At 52.3% G+C, this 22,989-nt stretch overlaps 1 protein-coding gene across 4 annotated transcripts; it reads left to right on the forward strand.

Moving 5' to 3' along the window:
* Nucleotides 1–469: 469 nt before the first annotated feature.
* On the forward strand, nucleotides 470–14,015 carry LPAR5 (lysophosphatidic acid receptor 5). 4 transcript variants are annotated; one of them, XM_088837391.1, is made up of 4 exons: nucleotides 470–544; nucleotides 755–886; nucleotides 1,622–1,707; nucleotides 9,580–14,015. In XM_088837391.1, the coding sequence occupies exon 4, from the start codon at nucleotides 9,812–9,814 to the stop codon at nucleotides 10,910–10,912; it is 1,101 nt and encodes a 366-aa protein (XP_088693517.1). In that variant the 5' UTR covers nucleotides 470–544; nucleotides 755–886; nucleotides 1,622–1,707; nucleotides 9,580–9,811; the 3' UTR covers nucleotides 10,913–14,015. The 4 variants fall into 4 exon arrangements, with proteins under 4 accessions (XP_088693517.1, XP_088693516.1, XP_055250220.1 ...); XM_088837390.1 differs by lacking the exon at nucleotides 470–544 and having other exon boundaries at nucleotides 616–886; XM_055394245.2 differs by lacking the exons at nucleotides 470–544; nucleotides 1,622–1,707 and having other exon boundaries at nucleotides 616–886.
* The last annotated feature ends 8,974 nt before the right edge of the window (nucleotides 14,016–22,989 follow it).

Genomic DNA, 22,989 nt, shown 5'->3' on the forward strand with positions numbered 1-22,989 from the left:
GAAGGTTACCCACTCCAGTATTCTTGCTTGAAGAGTCCCATGGAAGGAGGAGCCTGGTGGGCTATAGTCCATGGGGTCGCAGAGTCAGACACCACTGAGCAACTAACACAATCACAATGTACCATCATGCCCTCATTACCCGGCTTTTATTATCAACACGTGGTCAAACTTTTAAGACCCTGAGAAACCCTGTAATAGAGAAACCTGTTTGACTTAGTGTTTCCCATACTCATTCAACCACAATGTCTTTTTTCACCTAGGGCTCAAAGCTTGTTTTTTTTTTTTTTTTTTTCCTGCACTGAGCACAGACAATATGCCTGGCCCTATTGATCTGGAAGACAGGGGGCTCAGCCCAAGCTACAGAGACTAGGGGTTGTCTTCTGAGTCCTGCTCCCCCTCCCCCACAAACACACAGAGGGAGGTATAAGCCACCTGTGACAAGAGCAAAACCATCTGCTGGAACCCCGAAGAGACGAGACAGCCAGGGGGAACTGACAGGAGAGCGAGAGGCTGAGGGTTAGTCATTTGAAATCTGCCATACCAGGTGTGACAGCTAGTCTTCCCGGAAACTTCAAGGGGTGTGAGCGGGATGGGTGGTGGTGGGGGCATTAGTGGATGAGGGTTGGGCTGCATTAAGTGCCATTATCTTCTAGGGTTTTTTTCTCTGGCCAAACTGTGAAGGCACTGAGGTAACCGCTTCCTCCTCTGTCTCTCTTCTGCCCGCTGTCTTGGGGTTGGGTGCGGGTGCGTGCAGGGTGCCGGGATCTGCTGAGATCTGCTGAGGTGGGTGTGTCCCACCGCCGGGAGCAGGTCCTACCAGCCCAGCCTGGCCCAGAGCAGGCAGAAGCCAGCTTGGGAGAGTGGCAAGCCACACCGACGAGCACAGGTAAGGGGGCGTCGTAGGAGAGACTGAACCTCACAGGGGCACAAGGACAGCACCCTCCTTTAGAACTGGGGGACGTGGGTGGGAGTGGAGGCGAGGGGGGCCCTGGGCCTGGGGAAATCTTTTTGCATAAAGAGCTCAAAGGGACGGCCTCAGGCAGGCAGACCGCAGACAGAGGACGTGCCCTGGAGCATGAAGCCAGCCCCTGGGCCTATCTGTCCTGGGGGCTGGGTCTTCCCCTTCACCTACTCTCATGCTGAACTCTGGGTCCCAGGGCCACTGAGCAAGGAGGGCCCTCTGGGGATGGTTTCCAACCCTCTCCCATTCTCAGATAAGACAACGTCCAACGCCCACTCATCCAGGGCCAGGCCTCTGCTGGTGACAGTGACCTGACCTGATTAAACTCCCGAGCGGGTTCAAGGCACAGACCTGGTCTCATAGGGACCTTCCCAGCCAACTCCAGTGTCTTAGAGGTGCCTGAGAGACATTACCTTCACCCAGGGCATTTTCTTTGTAAGATGTTTAGGCCAGACGTCTCCAATGTCCTGCCAGTTCTGGTAGAATGTGGTCCAGGAGGGTCACGCAGAGGATAAAATTTCAGATACTGGGCACAGGGTCAGGGAGGGGGTGATATTTGAGAGTGTGCAGGGCCTTCTTTTGTTTTTGTTTTAATATTTTTTTATTTATATATTGTTGGTTGTGATGAGTTTTCTTTGCTACACACGGGCTTTTCTCTAGTTCCAGAGAGTGGTGGCTACTTTCCAGTTGTGGCGCACGGTCTTCTCATTGTGGTGGCTTCTCTTGTTTCAGACCATGGGCTCTAGGTGCGTGGCGCTTCAGTAGTTGTGGCTCAGGGGCTTAGTTGCCACGAGGCACGTGGGATCTTCTCAGATCAGGGATCAAAGTGGTGTCCCTTGCATTGCAAGGTGGATGCTTAACCACTGGACCACCAGGGAAGTCCAAGAACAGGGCCTCCTGGCACCTGTGTGTCACACCACTGAGGGTGGCTGTTCCCTGTTTGTGGGTGCCTCCTTGATGGGAAGGGGACCTCCCATCAGGTCGCATCTCTGGTCCCTTCAGGGCGATCTGAGGTTGTCGCCAAAGGGGACCTGGAGGCAAGGGTTGGGTTGAGACAGAAGCAGAAGCTTCCAACCCTTGAGCTTCACCTCCTGGCCACGCAGAGACTGCAGAGCCCAGCTGTGTCCCTGTCTGGTGCCCTCAGCATGCACCCTAGCAGCTCAGAAGCCTGCCAAGCCCAGGCCCCCGGGGAGGGACCGCAGAGGCTTGAGGGCTCCACACCGCACACACTCAGTGCTGCCCAAGGGCAGGGCCAGGTCCATGAATCCAAAGGCTTCCTGAGATTTCTGTGCGTCTGTGGGACCCAGCCAAGTCCCAAAGCAAGGGCCACCCAGAGTACAGTGCTGCCGAGCACTGATCCCATCTGAGTCCTGAGTGATCGATCTGGACTTCGTTTCCTGTTTTTCCAGCTCTTGACAGCAGGGTGGAGAAATGTATGCAGGTGCGGAGGTGACAGCCACTCACCGGGCAACTAATCATTGAACTTTTGGCCTTTTCCTAGAAAGGAGAGATGGGGTGAGAATAGAGAGAGGGAAGAGATGCAGCCGAGGATGACGTTGGAAGAGCTGGAAGAGAGGCCAAGAGGGGAAGGGTAGGCAGAGGCTGGAGCAGGATCTGGGCTGCAGAAAGCAGAGCAGGCCTGGACCAGAGAGGAAGGAGGATGGAGGTTAGACAGAACACGTGGAGGGAAAGACCATGACCCCTGGGTCAGGAGGGGGCCACCCACTCAGCCGGGTGACCTGGTACTATCTCCACCTTACATACTGCCCCAATCAGCCTTCATTGTGGGAGACTCAGGTTCGATCCCTGAATCAGGAAGATCTCCTGGAGAAGGGAACAGCTATCCACTCCAGTATTCTTGCCTGCAGACTTCCATGGACTGAGGAGCCTGGCAGGCTACAGTCCCTGGGGTCGCAAAGAGTCAGACAAGATTAAGTGACTCTCAGTCACTTTCACAGACTCCCCAGACCCAGGACAAGCTGATGGGCAGGATTCATCTGTGTTCCAGAGCAGCCCTGGGACAGAGATTTTCATAAAGCCTTTAGACTTTGTCATGCTTCTGCTGGACACTCAGTACAGTTTGCATCCGTTTGGGGAATCTGAACATACAGGCCTTAAGAGTCTTCACAATCACACGTGTCTGTGGGTAGAGGTTACATCTTCTCGTGGCTGCCAGGGTGCGGCAGGAGAGGAAGTGGGTTCAGTTAGCTACCCGGGTCTGGTTGCCATCGCACAGTGTGTGTGGTGAGGGTGGGGGTGGGGAGACACGCTGATGGGCTTTTGACTGCCCAAATCTAAAAGTAGGCCAGAGCTATCCAGAGCTGGTCTTCTGCAGCAAGAAGGATGAAGAGACTGGAGATTCCCACTTTCTAAATTTCTGAAGGGTGTAGATTCCGAAGGAGAAGAGGTGACGGGAGCAAGGCCTTTGGTGGATGTTCGGAGAGGCAGAGAGGTGGGGAGAGCAGGGGGGAAGCAGGGCAGGAAGCCCATGGGGAGGGTAGCAGACAGGAGGAAGCTGGAGGTGTCTATCTTCCCTCCCTGCCCCCATCAGTGTCCCAAATCACCCACCCCCCTTCTGTTCAGCTCCTCTCTGCATCCCTGGTCAGGCGCCAGAAGGGTGGACGCCACGGGCCAGTTGTGTGGAAGAGAGGAAGGGAAAGATCATGATCTAGCCTCCTGTCCACTTTTATCCTCCATTCTCACTTCCTGCCAGGGCAAAAAATAGCCCTGCCCCGCTGACTTATCTCAGCAAAGCGTGGTGCCCAGCCCAGCGCAGAGGGCAGTGGGGCCGGTCCCAGAAGCCCCAGGGACACAAGGGATCTGGGCCCTGGGTGTGCTCCTGGCAAGCTGAAAGACGGAGAAGGCGAGGAGGAGAGTGACAGCGCATACTCTGGTCTGTGCATGGTGTGGGGTAGGGGGCAGGATGCTGGAGGGGCAGTCCCCAGGCCTCTCTTTGCCTCTCAGCGCCCTGGGGCAAGGATCTCCTTGTGACCATCTGCAAGCCTGTGTGTGTGCCCCTGAAGCTGCCCATCTGTCTGTCCATCTAAGAATGTTGTCCCGAAAACAGGGGCTGGGTCTGCCCTCCTCCCCTGGCTTGGCTGTCTGAGGCTCCGTGCACACACACACGTGTTACACACTGATCTGTATGTTACTAGCGATCTTGTGTGCCCATCCCTAGGCGCACCCTTACCTGCCTGTGGCCTTGCACGTGAGTGCAGCTGTGTGCTCATGTGACCTCGGCATGCTGAGGTTGCTGAGCCCCTGTGGGCCTCCAGGTTCCCCTTCTCCCTGGTGAAATGAAGTCCCGCTGTCTCTGCTCTTCTGGGGCTGCTGATGTTTCTTTGCTTTACCTCCCCCCACCCCCAACCTGACCTCTTGCTGAGGGCAGGACAGAGGAGAGGGACTTGCTGACCCTCCCCCACACCTAGAGCCCTCCTTCCATTTCCTGTTTGCCTCCTTTTTGGCAGTTTTTCCCATCTCTGCCATCTGGCCTGGCACCGTGCCCATTCAGTTCCTCTGACAGGGAGCCCCAGGGAAGCAAGCGGATGGGGTGGGGGACCAGGGCAGGGGCCTGGCAGTTCTCAATGCTCAGCTTAGGCCGTTCTGTGTGAGTCTGTCGGAAAGGGGTGGCTTTTTGAGATATCAACCCAAGGGCTTCTCGGCTTTGGAATGGAGGAAGGAGAGAGTATCTCTGAAGAATTCCTAACTCCACCTTTTAGTCGCAAGTCACCTAATGCATTCTGGTCTCACTAACGTGGCAGTGTTGTTGATGAGAGCCTTGTGTGCTGTGTGCTTAGTCACTCAGTCTTGTTCAACTCTCTGCCACCCCATGGACTGTAGCCCGCCAGGCTCCTCTGTCCATGGGATTGTCCAGGCAAGAATACAGGAGTGGGTTGCCATTTAATCCTCTAGGGGATCTTCCTGACCTAGGGAACGAACACAGGTCTCTAGTGTCTCCTACGTTGCAGGCTGACTCTTTACCACTGAGCCACGAGGGAAGTGCTGAGAGATTTGGGATTCTTGGAAAAGAATTATCCATTCACTCATTCACCCATCCTAGTTGTAAGGAGCTATTGATTCTCCAAAGAATGGCTAAGAATGATAAAATATTACTGTAATTGTAGCTGTGAGCTTCCCAGGTGGCTCAGTGGTAAAGAATCTGCCTGCAATATAGGAGATACTGGAGCTCTGAGTTTGATCCCTGTGTCAGGAAGATCCCCTCCCTGGATGAGGAATGGCAACCCACTCCAGTATTCTTGACTGGGAAATCCCATGGACAGAGGAGCCTGGCGGGCTACAGTCCATGGGGTCACAAAGACTCAGACATGGCTTAGGGACTAAACAGCAACAAAAACTGCAGCCATAAACTGCTATGGAAGTTTTAGCACAAGCTGTTTCCAAACAAGGCTCTCCAAAGGGACATGCCTTTCACTGAGTTGCACATGCAGAAAAGATAGTCAGGAATGTGATAAGAAGAGGTTGGAATGATACATGAAATATTGTAACAGGATTACAGGCTGGATGGACATGCGGGACAGAGGAAAGATTTCCTGCCAGGTAGCCAGTGAATATCACAAGGGCCTGCTAAGTGGAAAGACTAAAGTGTGAGTGAGCTTGGGAAGAAAGCTGTGAAAAGTTTAATCCCCACCCTAAGACCTTATCATCTGGTTGGGGGAATGCGCCAAATACACAGGACATGACCTGAGGAGCTGAAAGCAGAAAACTGTTTCAGTAGGTAAGGGGAAATCGTCAGGAGGGCATGTTTGTGTGTGTGAGAGATGAGTCCATGGTACCAATGCTTGAAGTGGGAAAAAAAGGAAGTGGGTTATTAAACAATACATATTTCAATTGGACAAAGGAGGAAGTAAAAGCATTCACCTATGGGCACAGATTTCACCTAGGCAGCAATAAAAGTTAGGTGCAGCATCCAGCTCACACCCACCCACCCATTCTTATTGGAGGCAGCTTGGACTTTGGAGGTGGGACATCCTGGGTTTGAGTCCTGATTTCACTGCTCACTGACCACTTTTGAGTAAAAATCAGGAGAAACACTCACCTCCAGGGGCTGCTGGGAGGATTAGAGCTTGCACTTAGAAGGCACCCAGGGAAATGGTGAGTGATCAGTAAGGCAGCTATTATTTTTGACTCAACATTTATGGAGGGAGGGGCCGGGGCTACAAGGATGAGTAAGTCACAGTCCACAGGCCCTCCCTCAAGGAGTTCATGGGTGAGTGGGAGGAGCAGACCAAGAACAGCTCATGACAGCCTGAGCAGGAAGATCTGACCTGCGTCCAAAGTGCCGGGGAGACACCAGAGAGGGGACAGTGCCTGCCTGGTCGGAGGCGGGAGTCAGGAAAGGCACCATGGGGCCCTGAGAAGTGGCTGAGTTTACCAGTCAGAGAAGGGGAGAAAGGGCATTCCAGGTTGAAGAGATAGCACGCAAAAGGTAGAGCCCTGAAGACGTCAAGTATTTGCAGAATTATCACTAGTTTGGCATGACTGGAGCAAAGGAACATGGGAGGTAGGCACATTTTAGGAAGAGAACCTGGTGTTACTTGCTTTTCTGCATGTTTAAGAGCCATCCAGCATTATTTTCGTTGATGAAATTGGTATTTCATAGGGGAAATGTTTCATTATTCTTGTGCTGTGCTTCTTACAAGTCTTAAACTGCTGGAGTCTACAACTGCTGGTTGGGGGGAGAACAAACAAACAAATGAAAAACACACTAGAATATGTATGACAATTAGGTTTATAACTTTGTTCCACCTAAGGATTTAAGTGGTTCCTATAGGCAAATTGGAAGTGGTCAAACAGGAGATGGAAAGAGTGAACATAGACATTCTAGGAATCAGTGAATTAAAATGGACTGGAATGGGTGAATTTAATTCAGATTAGTCCCTTGTACCGCAAGGAGATCCAACCAGTCCATTCTAAGGGAGATCGATCCTGGGTGTTCATTGGAGGGACTGATACTGAAGCTGAAACTGCAATACTTTGGCCACCTCATGCGACGAGTTGACTCACTGGAAAAGACTCTGATGCTGGGAAAGGTTGGGGGCGGGAGAAGAAGGGGACGACCGAGAATGAGATGGCTGGATGGCATCACCGACTCTGTGGACATGAGTTTGAGTGAGCTCCGGGAGTTGGTGATGGACAGGGAGGCCTGGCGTTCTGTGATTCATGGGGTTGCGGAGAGTCAGACACGACTGAGCGACTGAACTGACTGACTGACTGACTGAAAGGCATAGGTTCAGTATTTTGGGATAATGGCTCAGGGTCTTCAGATAACTTCTTTCCTTAAGATCCCTAAATTGGCATGTGGCCACCCATGTTCGTTATCATTACCCACAATATCCAAAAGATGGAAAAACCCAAGTAATCATCAACAAATGAACGGATGAACAAAATGTGGTGTTAATATGGGAAAATATTTGTTGTTGTTTAGTTGTTTAATAATGTCCGACTCTTTGAGACCCCATGGACTATATAGCCCACCAGGTTCCCCTGTCCATGGGATTTTCCATGCAAGAATACTGGAGTGGGTTGCCATTTCCTTATCCAGGGAGGGGATCTTCCTGACTCAGGAATCAAACCTGCGTCTCCTGCATTGGCAGGCAGGTCCTTTACCACTGACCCACCTGGAAAGCTCAGGAAGATATTATTCAGCCATAAAAGACTGTAACTCTAATACAGTCTATAGCATGGAGGGACCTTGAAAACTTTAAGCTAAGTGAAATAACTCAGACACTAAAGGATGGAAATTCTATGCTTCCACTCAGAGGAGGGGTCTAGAATAGGTAAATTTACACAGATAGAAAGTAGAATAGAGGTTGTCAGGAGAGGAAGGGGGGGGATGAGCAGTTATTGCTTAATGGGTATAAAGTTGTTGTTTGGGATAATGAAAATGTTTCAGAAATAGTGGCAATGGTTGCACAATGCTGCTATTGTACTTAATGTCACTGAATTGTACTCTTAAAGTTGGTTACAATGGTAATTTTTTAAAGTTCTGTGTATTTTGCAACACACACAAAATAGTATGTGGGGATCACAATGGAGGGGTCGTTTCTGTGGCCTTCTGGCATTAAAGAAGGACTTGAGACCAAGTCCTGCCTTCTGACTCCGCTACCTCTGGCCACACCCTTCATCTGCCAGTTTTTGCCTGAGGATGGAAGTGGCTGTGGTCTGCCCTTTCTGGCAGTCTTATCAGAGTTCACAATATTTCGTGGCCTCATTGCCACCTTCTCTGGGCTAAGCGCCCCCTTCAAGCCCTTAGGACCAAACCACTGTCTCCCCCCATCATAGAATCCTTACTAGGAAACACCCAAGTCAGACTCTGCAGGGAAGCACCCAGAGAAGTTCAACCCACAGGGCCTTCCCCCATCTGGCAGGACTGTGCTGAGGTGTGCCATCAGCATATGGGACCCCCATTCTATTATTGTCCCCATTTTACAAATGAAGAAACTGAGAGTGAACAAGGTCGAACCATCCAGCTGGACCGGGTCACTCTGACCACAAAGCCAGCCCACACAGGAGCAACAGCAGAGATGAGGCTGGGATTTTGTCCTGTACTTGGGAGTTTGAACTTTATTCTTTAGATAATGGGGAACAAGCAGAACAGGCTGGTGCCAGGGGAGGGGCTCCACAGTTCTTCTCACCACCTGCCATAACAGCTATTTGTGTGTGTGTGTGTGTGTGTGTGTGTGTGTGCTAAGTCATTCAGTCGTGTCCAACTCTTTGGGATGCCATGGACTGTAGCCTGCCAGGCTCCTATGTCCATGGGTTTTCCCAGGCAAGAATACTGGAGTGGGTTGCCATTACCTTCTCCAGGGGATCTTCTGGACCCAGCAATTGAACCACATCTGCTGTGGCTCCTGCATTGCAGGTAGATTCTTTACCCCTGAGCCATCCACCCAAAGAGGCCAATACCTATTTACCAATTCTTTATCATCTGTCTCCTTTCAGTGGAATGGAAAATAGGTGGGGGCAAGGCCTTTGCTTTGTTCACTGCTGTGAACATACCTGAAACCTTCTAAAGTCCCAGGAAGCATTTGTAGAAGAAAGGAAGAAAGGGAGAGATATTAGCAGATAAGAACAGTATTATCCAAAGCATTTCATGTATATTGACTCGCTGAGTCTAATGACCTTGTGAAGTAGGAATCCCTCTCCTTTCTTTCTTTTTTTTCCAGGTAAGGAAAATGAGGAGTAGAGATATTAAGTCAGTTTTCTTTCCTTTGAAAAAAATATTTATTTGGCTGTGCAGGGTCTTAGTTGCGGCATGCAAACTCTTGGTTGCAGCATGTAGGTTCTAGTTCCCTCAACAGGGATTGAACCCTGCGTTGGGAGCTCTGAGTCTTAGCCACTGGACCACCAGGGAAGTGTGTAAGCCACACGAGGACAAAGGTACAGATTTATACCTAGGCAAGTCTGACTCCAGAGCCTGTGCATTTAACACTGCCGTGAAGCTGGCTGCAGAAAGCTGTTCTGGGCACAGAAGGAAGGTAGGGGAAAGATCTGAGGCTGAAAAAGGTCTCAAGAGGCCAGGGAGTTGGGCTCCATAACATTTGTGTCTTCAGCCCTTCCTTGCACGATCTTGACTTCTGGCTTCCCTCCTGTTCTAGGTCTCCACTGCCGATGAGGCTGTGACCAAAGGCAACCCACTGCTCCCCACCTTCCCCCAAGCCGGCTGCTTTGCAGCCACAACCCACACGCCCATGCTGAACCTCCGCTTGCTCTGGGGCTCTCTGTGCAGCCCCCAAGTCCCCGCTCCAGAGACTGGAGATGAACGCGATGTTAGGACGCGAGTGCGCCCCCTGATGCCCCCAGCCTAGCTCCTCGGCGCACTGTGGCACGATGCAAGCCAATTCCTCGGTCAACAAGTCCGCCGAGTGCCAGGACTATCAGCACATCCACAATTTGCATCTGGTGGTCTACAGCGTGGTACTGTCTGCCGGGCTCCCTCTCAACGCGCTAGCCCTCTGGGTCTTCCTGCGCGCGCTGCGCGTGCACTCGGTGGTGAGCGTGTACATGTGCAACCTGGCGGCCAGCGACCTGCTCTTCACCCTCTCGCTGCCCTTGCGCCTGTCCTACTACGCGCGGCACTACTGGCCCTTCTCCGGATTTCTGTGCCAGCTGGCGGGCGCCGTCTTCCAGATGAACATGTACGGCAGCTGCATCTTCCTGACGCTCATCAACGTGGACCGCTACGCCGCTATCGTGCACCCGCTGCGGCTGCGCCACCTGCGGCGGCCCCGCGTGGCGCGGCTGCTCTGCCTGGGCGTGTGGGCGCTCATCCTGGTGTTCGCCGTGCCCACCATCCTGGCGCACCAGCCCTCGCCCTGCACCAGAGACGGCCACGACGTGTTCCTGTGCTTCGAGAGCTTCAGCGACAAGCTGTGGAAGGGCAGCCTACTGCCGCTCCTGCTGCTGGCCGAGGCGTTGGGCTTCTTGCTGCCCCTGGCGGCCGTGGTCTACTCGTCGGGCCGCGTCTTCTGGACCCTGGCGCGGCCCGACGCCACGCGGAGCCAGCGGCGGCGGAAGACGGTGCGCCTCCTGCTGGCGAGCCTGGTCATCTTCCTGCTGTGCTTCGTGCCCTACAACGCCACGCTGGCCGTGTACGGGCTGCTACGCGGCGAGGTGGTGCCCGCCAGCCACGAGGCGCGCAAGAAGGTGCGCGGGGTGCTGATGGTCATGGTGCTGCTGGCCGGCGCCAACTGCGTACTCGACCCGCTCGTGTACTACTTCAGCGCCGAGGGCTTCCGCAACACCCTGCGCGGCCTGAGCGCCCCGCTCCGGGGCAGGACCTTGGCCGCCAACGGGGCTCAGGAGGCGCTCGCCAAACCGCTCACCGAGACTGCCCACGCCTCTACTCTGACCACAGCCAGCCAGGGGCAGCTCCGGCCCTACGACCCCCGGTCATCCTTCATCCCGTCCCACGAGGATTCGTCCTTCTGAACGCACAGTCGTTCGTGCCAGAGCGCGGTCCCCCTCGCCCCCCGCCCCCCGCGCCTCTGGCACTCTCAGACGCGCCGGGGTGTGCACCGGGGGGCGGTAGGGTGGGCGCTGGGACTTAGGAGTGGCAGCTCCCGCTCCCGGATGCAGAAGAGAATGAAGTGTGGGGCCTAGGGGCGCGTGGTAGGAAGAGCGCCGCTGGAAATGTCTTTAACTGGGGGTGATGGTGAGCCGGGGAGGACCGCTTCCCCAGCCCCTAGAATGTGTTGCCGCGAACCTGCGCATGCAGAGGCAGGAGACTGGATGAAATGCCCTTGGCGGGCAGGAAACGCGGCCCACAGCTGGTAGATGGAGCAGAAGATGGGTGTCCTGCCTTTAGACCGACCACAGCAGACTTAGGGAGTCTTAGGAGGCTCCGCCTGCCCAGCACTGGGGCATAATATTACTAATACAAAAGCGTATTGGATGCTCACTGAATTAGTTTCCTTCTTGTCTAGTAGTGACTTGAAACAATTTAGACCTGACGCCCAGCATGGATAGTTGGGGGCAGGGCAAAATTGAGTTAGAGGGGTTTTCCCTCCAAGTTCTTGGTCCCTATTCCCCTTTCTAGGTCCTGCCTTCCCCCTTCAAGATCTCCTCCATTCTAGGTCCTCAGTTCTTCCCCCTCCACCTGGCGCCCCATCTGCTGCTTCACCTATAATACAATAAGGAGAACATTCTTGTACTAAAGTAACAGTTCTCAGACTTGTTGGTCTCAGACCCTTTTACACTCTTAAACATGGAGCATTCCAAAGAAGTTTTGCTTATACTTTGTTCTTTTGATACTTAACCATACTAGAAATCAAAAAGAATAACTTTAAAAACAGAAATACGCAAGCACACATTCCAGTAGCTGTGAGAGCAACAGTGTCAAGAAGCCTCTGGGAAATTCCATCATCTCCTTGTGAGAGAATAAGTGAAAAGGACAAATGACAGCTTAGTAGTATTATTAGGAAAATAGTTTAGACTTTCTCAAAGAATCCATCCCCAGATCAAGCTTTAGAACCATACCTGTACTGAAGTATTAGAGTTTGTGTAACTTCTTCCCCGGAGAAGGCAATGGCAAGCCACTCCAGTATTCTTGCCTAGAAAATCCCATGGACAGAGGAGCCTGGTAGGCTGCAGTCCATGGGGTCGCTACGAGTCAGACATGACTGAGCGACTTCACTTTCACTTTTCACTTTCACACATTGGGGAAGGAAATGGCAACCCACTCCAGTGTTCTTGCCTGGAGAATCCCAGGGACGGGGGAGCCTGGTGGGCTTCCGTCTGTGAGGTCACACAGAGTCGGACACGACTGAAGTGACTTAGCAGCAGCAGCAGCAGCAACTTCTTCCCAGGCTATTATGTACACTGTTTTTATTAATGCCGGGAAAGAGTGGGCTCCAGTCAATTGCAGGTTGTAGTCTGTAAGGTTTGTGGCTTCCCGGGGAGGGGGGGCAAGGCGAGTAGGTGCTCTGCCCCAGTGGAGCACTATCTGGGGATCCTGGAGCTGCAGCGGGAGGTGGGGTGGAACTAGCTGCACAAATACTCAGGAGGAGGTGGGGGTGGGTGTTTCTCTGGACAGGGAGAAGGGAACAGAACAAGAGCCAGGCAAGAAGTTTACACGGAAGCAAACTGATGAATGATGGACGGGAGGGCAGGAACAGGGTGACTGCTCTTAGCAAGCTGGAAGTAAGGAAATGGAAGTCTGATTTACCGGCCACCTACTGTTTCCTTCCTTCTTTTATGGAGTCTGGGCTGGCACTATGTCGTCCTAAGCGAAGTCGCTCAATTGTGTCCGACTCTTTGCGACCCTGTGGACTGTAGCCCACCAGGCTCCTCCATCCATGGGATGCTCCAGGCAAGGATACTGGAGTGGGTTGCCATTTCCTTCTCCAGGGGAATCTTCCCAATCCAGGGATCGAACCCACGTCTCCCGCATTGTGGGCAGACGCTTTAACTTCTGAGCCACCAGGGAAGCCCCATGTCATCCTAAAACCCTGACATTATTAGTGAGATTAGCAAGGGAGTTGGTGACATGCTCATGTCCTGCATGCGTTTCTATGTCTCTCAATGCTGTATGTTTCTGTGTGTGTGCATGTGTGTGTGTGTGTCTGTGTGTGACTGTCAGAGTTTCCCAGGCTGTGCCACTGTGTGTTTTAGTTCGGACTAAGCCCCTGGTGGCTCAGAGGTTAATGCATCTGCCCCCAATACGGGAGACCCGGGTTCGATCCCTGGGTCGGGAAGATCCCCTGGAGAAGGAAACGGTAACCCACTCCAGTATTCTTGCCTGGAGAATCCCACGGACGGAGAAGTCTGGTTAGGCTACAGTCCACGGGGTCACTAAGAGTCGGACACGACTGAGCGACGGAACGGAACGGAAGCCTTTTGTGTCTTTACCTGAGTCCTCCAGATAGTGATTTACAAGGGTAAAATGACCCCTGGTGGCCAAAGTGGAGAACTGACCCAGCATCCTCCCCGAGAGCCGTGAAGCGGAGCTTTCCTCCGTCTAGTCTGAGGTTAGCAGCCTTCTGCTGCTCTAAAGGAGGCCTGGTGGTTAGCAGGTTAGCACCTGCTCCATACATTGCTCCGTCCTTAGGGTTCAGCCCTTCCAGTCCTGGGGGCACCAAATGTCATCCAAAGTCTCAGCATTTTTCCCTATCCAAACTGAACCCAACAGTTTTTAAAAATTATTTTGAGTTTGTTTGCTTTGGCCACATTGCATGGCTTACAGGATCTTAGTTCCCCAACCAGGGATCGAACCCATGTCCTCGGTAGCAAAAGCATGGAGTCCCAACCACTGCACTTCCAGGGAGTTTTCTATTTGAGTATTTTTATATGCAGATAAGTGGATGAATTCCAAAGCAATTAAAGCTCACATAGCAAGTATCTTCTAACTTACTATATAATTTACTTATTTATTTATTAGTTATAACTTTTTATAGTTTATTGTCTGTCTCCCCTTCACCCCCCCAAGTAGAATGTAAGCTCCCTGTGGGGAGGGATCTTTGGTTCTCTGATGTATCCCTAGCATACAGAACAGTGTCTGGAGCCAAAGAAGTTCCTAATAAATATTTGCTGAAATGGTGAACAGTTGAATCATTTTTCTTTTTTTAATTTTTTATTGAAGTATAGTTGAATTACAATGTTGTGTTAATTACTGCTGTAATGAACAATTAGGCTTCTCCATGGCTCAGTGGTAAAGAATCCCCCTGTCCAATACAGACGATATAAGTTTGATCCCTGGGTTGGGAAGATCCCCTGGAGGAGGAAATGGCAACCCACTCCAGTATTCTTTTTTTTTTAATTCGAGCCCATGGACTGACTGTAACCGGCCAGGCTCCTCTGTCCATGGGATTCTCCAGGCGAGAATACTGGAGTGGGTTGCCATTTCCTTCTCCACACTCCAGTATTTGTGCCTGGAGAATCCCATGAACAGAAGAGCCTGGCGGGCTACAGTCCACGGGTCACAAAGAGTTGGATGTGACTTAGCGACCCAACAACAAAATTAAGAGTAGAACCTTGCTGTAAAGTAGTTTACTATCTAGCATGGACCAAAGAACAAATCAATGATAGTTATTATTCAAGATAGAAGATGGAAGAATGAAGGGGAAGGCACTGGACATTAATTTATTGGACACTAGATAGTCCCTGGAGGTTCTTGAGGGAGGTTCAGCCCACCCTGACACAGTGCTTGGGATAAACTACAGGGAAATGAGGTGGGGAAGAGTCTAAGGAGAAAGAGAGACAGGTGAGGGGGTTGATCCAGGAGGTGTGCGTGCAGAGGCAGATGGAAATCAGTTTTCTCCAGTGTGGACTCTCCATCGTTTAAGCTCCAGTGGACTGTTTCCCCACACTCAATGTATCCACAGGGTTTCCATGAGAAGAGAGAGGCAAGAATAGATTCAGGAGGACTTCCCTATCAGTCCAGTGGTTAAGACGCCTCACTTCCAATGCAGGGGGTTCTGGTTTGATCCCTAGTTGGGGAACTAAGATCCCACATGCTGCACAGTGCAGAGATTAGATTCAGGAGATGTTGTAGGCAAAGGAGGAATGAGCAGAAGCTGATACGAACAGGAAGTTTAAAGAAGTCTGCAGCCACTGCTATTTTCACAGGATCCCCTGATGACTGGGTGGCCAACGTAATGGTAGCTACATGTGGGAAATCCAGAGACCACCCTGTGTCCAGAAGTTTACCTTTTGGGAGGTTAGGAAAACCCAAAGGAGGAAAATGAGAAAATCTCAGACACAGGGAGAAGTGCGTGAACACATTGTAAAAATACTTTCTATGCAACTGGGTTTCCCCATGGCTCAGCTGGTGAAGAATTTGCCTGTAATACGGGAGACCTAGGTTCGATCCCTGGGTTGGGAAGACCGGCCGCCCCCCCCCCCCCGGAGAAGGGAAAGGCTACCCACTCCAGTATTCTGGCCTGGAGAATTCCATGGACTGTAGTATAGTCCATGGGGTCACAAAAAGTCAGACACGACTGAGTGACTTTCACTTCACTTCACGCCAAGACCTTAGTTTTGTGCTCAAAATGCATTGTTTTATTTAATTATTACAATAACCCTCTGAGTTAGGAATAATGATTACCCCCACTTAATAGATGAAACATCCTGGAGGAGCTGAGGTCCTAAGGTCACACAACCAGGAAGTGGGACTCTGAGACTCCCAAACTCCTCTGCTCTTCACAAAACACCCTGCTGAATCTCCCCTTCCTTTGCAGTCCACTGTCTCATCCCTGGTTCCCTCACACCCGCCGCTCCTCGTTGTCCTTTCCTCTCCTTCCCTCCTCATGTAGGCCACCACTCTCTCACCTTGAGTCCACTGTGTCATCTGTCCCTCCACTCGGTGGAGTTCTTCCATGTGCTCCTAACTCACCCAACAACACACCAGCCCCTTCCCTCTCCACCCGCCTCTGCCCCAGTGCAGAGCCCATCGTGGCTGAGTGAGCGCTGAGAACAGGGCTCATTCACACTTCCAATGGTGTCGGGCCCTAAAACATACCCCATCGAGGGTTCGGAAGGGGGTGGCTCAAGGGCAGCACCCAAAGCTGGACACCTCAGCCTTCATGCATTCCCCTCCCCCACCTGGGATGGGCCCAACATCTCCAAGACAGCACTCCTGATCATCCACCAACTAAACCAAAGAGGACACCACCCCGTGGTTCTCCTCAAGGTCCGTATCCTCTGCAGAATAGTCCGTCCACGTGGTGAGAGAAGCTGGGGAAAGAGTAACAGTCACTGGTCTTGAGATAAATTCAGGAGAACAAGGAGAGATGCTTGTTAGCCCTGGAGCATCTTGAGGGAAATCCCTGTGGGGTTGCCACTTGGAGTCCCCTGAAGAAAAGTGGAGGGGAAGGTTAACCTCACACGGAGCCTCCCTTCTCCCTTCTTTCAGGAGACCCTGGAGACCGGGGAACTGTCACCACGCTGTCTTTTCCAGAGGAGCACTGAAAACACTGAAGTTTCTCCCAGGGGCTTGGAGAATCCCAAAGGCTCTCAGAACTTTGCCATCATACAAACCTGGGTACTAATTTTGGCTCTGTCACTTCTTGGCAATGTGACTTTGGAAGTTGTTTAACCTCTCTGAACTTCTATTTCCCCCATGAAATGGGGATCATAGCATCTACTTATTGGGTTCTAGTGAGGGTTAATGAGGTCACCTTTGAAAGGCACCTGAGAGACATCCCATAAGGGGGAGCTCTCTTTCCAACCAGGGTCTGGGGAGGACAGGCCCGTTGGTGAAGTCTGCTTGTGATGCCCAAGGGGAGAGTTTCTGGAAGACAGCAAGGGTTCCAGGTGAATCCTCACCCAGATGGAGCTCTGCCAGCAATCAGAACCAGGGCCAGGGATGGGTGAGCAAGGCAGGCGGGGCCAGCTTTCACGGTGCTTGGTCAAGGAGGAAGCCGGGGCAGTGACTGGCCTGTCGCCCTCTGGGGGCACTCTCTCCTCACCGGCCCCTTGTCCATGCCACGGACAGAGAAGTGGGTGGGAAAGTGCCCGAATGGAGAGGAGAGGGGGCATGGGATGAAGAACCAAGCAGAGGAGAAAGGGCAGAAGAGGAGGCTGGAGGGGAAGTGAGGGCCTGGGCAGGGCCGGGTGGGGCCGGGAGAGGGGCCCAGGGCAGGAGGGCGGAAGGGAGACAGCCTGGGAGGGAGAGCGCCGAGGCGGGAGGAGGGAGGGACAGGGAGGGAGACCGGCGGCGCTGACACAGCCTCGATGTGTGGAACGGGCTGGGGTTTGGCCCACAGGTCAGGCGTCTGGCAGTATTATGGGATGGAGAGGCCTTAGGAGACAGGGAGAGTATTATGGGCTGGAGCAGCCTTAGGAGACTGGGGAATATTATGGGCTGGTGAGGCCCGGCTCCAACTGGAGGCGGGAGGAAGGGGTGCGGGGCGGGAAGGGGGGGTGGTGGTGGAAGGGACTATTATGGGCTGGAGGCCTCCTGCGACCAGAGGCAAGAGTATTATGGGCTGGCAAGGCCTTCGGTGGCCAGAGGGGGGAGCAGCGGGGGATGGCACCGGCTGCATGTGACTGAGGGGGGGGCCAAGTTGGGGGGGTGGCGAGTGGGGGTGGGGGAGCATATTATGGGATAGCTCTTTGTACCTACTGCGGGGACTGCTTCTCCAGAAGATATTATGGGATGTCGTGTGTGGGAGGGGGAGTGGGGCTGGGGGATTATTATGGGATGGTGGTGCAGAATGGGGAGGGCCTGAGGAGAGCTTCTCCGACCCCCCCGCCCCGCCCTTTACTCTCTTGCCATCCTCTCTTAAGGTCTGCCGTCTTCCGCACGTGGCCCACGGAGAACACCTGAAGTCCACCCCCCACACTCTGGCTGTTTGAGTACCTCAACCCATCCTAGGCATCTTCCCTAACTAGCAGCCACCTCCGGGTGCTGAGGGGGAGAGGAACCCCCTGAGGATGGGGAGAAGGTCCTCAAGCAGGGCTGTGGTGGCCAGTGGGCCACACCTCCCACCTGTCCATGTCCCCTTGGCTCCCCATCCCCTTGGGTCACTCTCCTTCCCCTGGTCACTCCCTTCCACAAAGTGGGGGCCCTTGATCCTCCTTTCCTTCCCCCTCCCCTCCATTTCCTCTCCAGCTCCCTCCACAGCCGTAACCAGTAAAACAGGCGGCCAGCTATTATGGGATGGCTGCTCCCGGCAGCTCTGCAGGGAGGGGGCGGTCACCGCGGAATGTCTCTTGTGGGTGGCTATTATGGGATGGCCGCCTCTCTCCTTTTTTTTTGGGGGGGTGGGGGCTAGCAAGGAGAAGGATTATTATGGGATGTGCCCAGCACGGCTGGGTGGGGCTGTCCTGAGTAGGTGAAGCTCTGGGGAGGGGGGAGGGGGAAAGGAAGGAAGAGGGAGGGAAGGAGCTGGGGAGGGTGGGGTGAGCCCTGGAGCCAGACCTGAGGCCTGGCAAGAGTGACTGGCTGGAGAGGTTCGTCGGTGACAGCTGTTTGAAGAGGCCCCCGGGGGCAGACTGGAGCTCACCGGATCTGAACCCTGGACACCTGGGTCCCTAAACAGCTTGTGAGCTACAAGGGTGGCTGAATCCAGGCCTGCGGTGAGGAGGCCTGAGTTCTGGCTGGACTGTAGCTCAGGTAGGGGTCCGACCAGGGGAGCTGTGCCACCTTGCAGTCGCACCGGAGGAGCAAGACAGTTGGCTCCTTCAGGACACATGTGTGGTGGTGCCCCCCAGCCCTGTACCACCTCCATCCTGCCTAGCCATCGGCCTGCACTGTCCCTGTGGCTTTTCTGTCCTATGTTGCTTTCCCAAACCCCCTTTTCTGACAGAGCAGGAACACTCTTAGATGTCTAGCGAACAGAGTTTCTGGGACTTACAGAACAGAGATGGAGAGAAAACTACAGAGCATGTGCTGAAAACTCCATGGACAACCCATTCTGTTATTCTAGGTTCTTCTGTACCACAGGGAGGGAAGCAGAACACTAGCAGTAACAGGCTAGAGAGGCTGTCCCCCTGGGTGCCTTAATCAGGAGATTATCCCACCCTTAGTCTCTGTGGGCCAATCTCGCTTGTGGTTTATTTATAATTTATCTGTGAGGGGAGCCTGGGGCCAGGGTAGGGAAGGGGAGGACAGAGGAGGAAAGACCACAACAGTGACATGAACATCCTAGCCCCCTGCAACTCAAGGAGAGAAGACGAGCCTTTGACCTACTCCTTGTTATCAGGGAGAGGTGGGGAGTAAGAGGAGCCAAGGGGTAAGTGGGTACAACCGGCAGGATGGAATAAAGGGCTGTGGTGGACAAAAGGGACCATGTGTGTCTCCACAGACAAGAAGCTGTGACTACCCGGTTACAGAACTCTTTTTCTGGTTTAGGAATCTCTGTGGTAATTTGGTGTATATATGGGAAGAAGAGGGTATGGGGCAGATATAGACATTACAGAACGAAATTTGAGGCCCAGAGGCAGGCTGGATCCCCTAAAGAAATGGGGAGGGGGGCATAATGCTCTGGCAGCTCTGTGGGTTAGTGAGAACGTCTCAAAAGGAGCTATATGGTACCTTAATGAAAGAGCTGCCTCCTGTCCCCCAAATGAGGAGGGCAGGGTTTGCTCTTAGTTCTCAGAATAAGCATGGGGGAGGATTTGCACAAATGAATGGGGCCCAACCTTGAAGACAAGAGAATTGAATGGGAAGACTAGGCAGCCTTGCAGAATGGGGGAAATAGCCTGTGTGCCAGAGTGGATGTGCCAAAAGGGTGGTCTGGGAAGTGAAGTCAGGCAGGAGCTGGGGGAGAGACCTGTCACCATCACTGGTGTTCTGCTTGGAAGCCTTTGCTGTTCAGTCGCTTAGTTGTGTCTGACCCTTCACAACCCTGTGGATGGCAGCACCAGGCTTCCTTGTCCACTGTCTCCTGGAGTTTGCTCAAACTCATGTCCATTGAGTTGGTGATGTTATCCAACCATCTCATCCTCTGCTGCTCCCTTCTCCTCCTGCCTTCGGTCTTTCCCAGAAGCAGGGTCTTTTCCTGTTAGTCAGTTTTTTGTATCAGGTGGCCAAAGTATTGGTGTTTCAGTTTCAGCATCAGTCCTTCCAGTGAATATTCAGGGTTGATTTCCTTTAGGATTGACTGGTTTGATCTCCTTGCAGTCCAAGAGATTTTCAAGAGTCTACTCCAGCATCACAATTCGAAAGCATCAATTCTTCCGCGCTCAGCTTTCTTTATAGTCCAACTCTCATATCCGTACATGACTACTGGAAAAACCATAGTTTTGACTAGATGGACCTTTGTCCTTTGTCGGCAAAGTGATGCTTGGAAGCATAGGGATGCTGATTTCCCCAAGCAAGTTTCTGCCTCTCCTGAATTCATCTCTCCTTGCCAGCTCTCCAGTCCTGAGGTTCCCAGAGGAGGGAGGGTCATCTGGCCAGGCCCTTTCTCTAGGGAACTGAGATTAGAAGGGCGACACACTCACTTCTGGTCAGGAAGGGCCTCTCCTAGGAGGAAGTTCCGGTTGCTCTTCAACCTGTTGTACCCGCATGGGCCTTGGACTTGTGTGAAAAAGGCACAGGAGAGTAGAGGAAGCTGTTATCTGACTCTGGGGTCTGGAGTGAGGGCAGCAAGGAAGTGGTGCTGAGATACTGGTTCTCAACCAGGTCCTGGTTCTCTGGGGCTCAGGAAGAGGAAAAAATGATAGGCTATAGGCTCAGGTTCTCTAAAGGCCAAAGGATTTTAAGATTGAGTTCTCTTGACTTTCTTAGTTTAGGTCCCCAGGGTAGCTTCAGGGTAGGTACAGGTAAGGAAGGGAATGGTATATATCTGGAGGCTTCCTTGTGGCATTATAAATGAAAAAAGCATTCTGGGATGTTGACTTGTGCTGGGGGTGGGGAGGATGGTGAGTATTATACAGCGATGAGGGTTTTTTTTTTGCAGGGGGGTGGGGAGAATGGGACTTCAACAAGATGAGGATGGAGGCAGTTGGAAGTGTTATGAGACTTCAGGATACAGAATGAGAACATATAAATGAGAAACATGGGGCATTGGTCAGCAGGATTTGTGTTCAAGCATGCTGTGCTTAGTCGCTCAGTTGTGTCCAACTCTTTAAGACCCCATGGACTGTAGCCCGCCAGGTTCCTCTGTCCCTGGGGATTCTCCAGGCAAGAATACTGGAGTGGGTTGTCATGCCCTTCTTCAGGGGATCTTCCCAACCCAGGGATTGAACCCAGGTCTCCCACATTGCCCGTGGATTCTTTACTGTCTGAGCCACCAAGGGAAGCCCTTGGTGTTCAAACATAAAGATAACAATTCTGGCATGTTGAGGAGTCTCTCAAGAAGGAAGCACATGATGACATTATAGGGTTTCTATATTAGAGACGCTTTGCTGGATGGATGGACAGTACTTTCCAATCAAAATCCCTTAGTACATAGGGAGCAGAGAGATTATCTTGACCATCCGTCTACATTGTAAATCCTCTAGAAGTACCTCCCACCTCTAGAAGGACCACTGAGAATCTCTACTGGGATCTGATGTCTCCTGAGACCAGTTGGGATTTGTTTTATTCCCTGTGACAGGAAATTAGGAAATAGCACTGTGTTTCATTGACACCAGACATTCTAGCTAGCCTCAGCATTCGATTGTTTAGGCTTCTTGAAGGGAGGCACTATGGTGCCCAGCTCTGTGCCTTGCTAGGTACTCCCTCAACATCTGTTGCATAAAGCTGAGTACAAGGAGAGCAAATCTTGGGTCTTCCTGAGCAGACAGCAAGATCCTCAGTTCACACCATGGTGGGATGTCCATTCATAGGAATGAGAACTGATATGGGGAGGTGGTATGGGATAAGGACTGCTGGAATGTTGAGCAATAGTCTTTAGGTAGGGGTTTGTAATTGTTATGGGATACTTTCAGTTCAGTTCAGTTTAATCGCTCAGCCGTGTCCGACTCTTTGCGACCCCATGAATCACAGCACGCCAGGCCTCCCTTTCCATCACCAAATTCCGGAGCTAAACTTGATGTGAATGGCTCACCTGGTCAGTATGGTATTTGGTTGGTCTCACTGAAAACTCACCTGAAGGTAAGTGTCTGGTGAACACCTGGGTTTTGGTGGGACTGGGTGGGGTCCTAGGTTGACTCTCAGTTCCTGGGTGTCTGGAAATAATGGATGAGGAAAGCAAGGGTCTATCTTATACATCAAGAGGCTTTGTGCCAGGACACTGCTTTGGCTCATTAAGGGATGAAGGTGTGTACAAGTTGGGGCGGGGACAGGGCAATGTGGGTAGCCCGCTTCACCCTCTCTGGTGTGGGTGTTAGAACAGACTGACAGCCTTGGAGATGGGGGAGGTATGAGTATGAATATTATGGGATATCTGGCTGAAAAGGTATAGGGGTAGTGGAGTGGAGGTGAAGCATTATGGGATGTGACTCTGGGTTGTGCTGGGAGTATTATGGTATGCCTGGTTGACCACGAGTTCTTTGCAATTATTATGGGCTGTCAGTGTGTGGGTGGGGGAGTGAAATGATGGGATATCTTTCCAGTGTCAGAGGAAAGGAGATTAGTTGTCCATCTGTGGGGTGACGGTAGGGCTGTTGATCATTATGGGATATCTCTCTGATGGGGAGGAGTGGTTATTAAGGACTGTGGAACTAGAATGAATGTGTGAAGTCTGGGGGTCTGTTGTGAGGATCTAGCCTTCAGGGGCTGAGGGCAGCGCCAGGGGGTGGGTTATTATGGGATGTCAGTACTGAAAGTGGGAGACTGATTATTACGGGATGTGTGTGGGAGGAGGCCGAAGTGTCCGTTGATGGGGGGGTGAGTTTCTGACTATTATGGGATATCAAACTGGGGGTGGATGAAGAGTGGTTATTATGGGATGTCTGTGGGGGATGGGGATGAGTATTATGGGATGTGAGGCTGAAGGGCTAGGACGGGTGCTTATTATGGGATGGCCATGGGAAGGGAGAGGTGACAGATTATTATGGGATGTTAGCGTTAGGGCCAAGAGTGAAGAAGTTGGCAAAGGATAGCTATTATGGGATGTCGGGGGGGGTGGGGATAAAGGGTTAGTTGCAAAAGGTCTGCAATATCACGAGATGTCAAC

The sequence above is a fragment of the Moschus berezovskii genome, chromosome 6 (genome assembly GCF_049115385.1).
Source record: "Moschus berezovskii isolate FMDL1 chromosome 6, NW_MosBer_1.0, whole genome shotgun sequence".
NCBI classification, from domain to species: Eukaryota; Metazoa; Chordata; class Mammalia; order Artiodactyla; family Moschidae; genus Moschus; species Moschus berezovskii.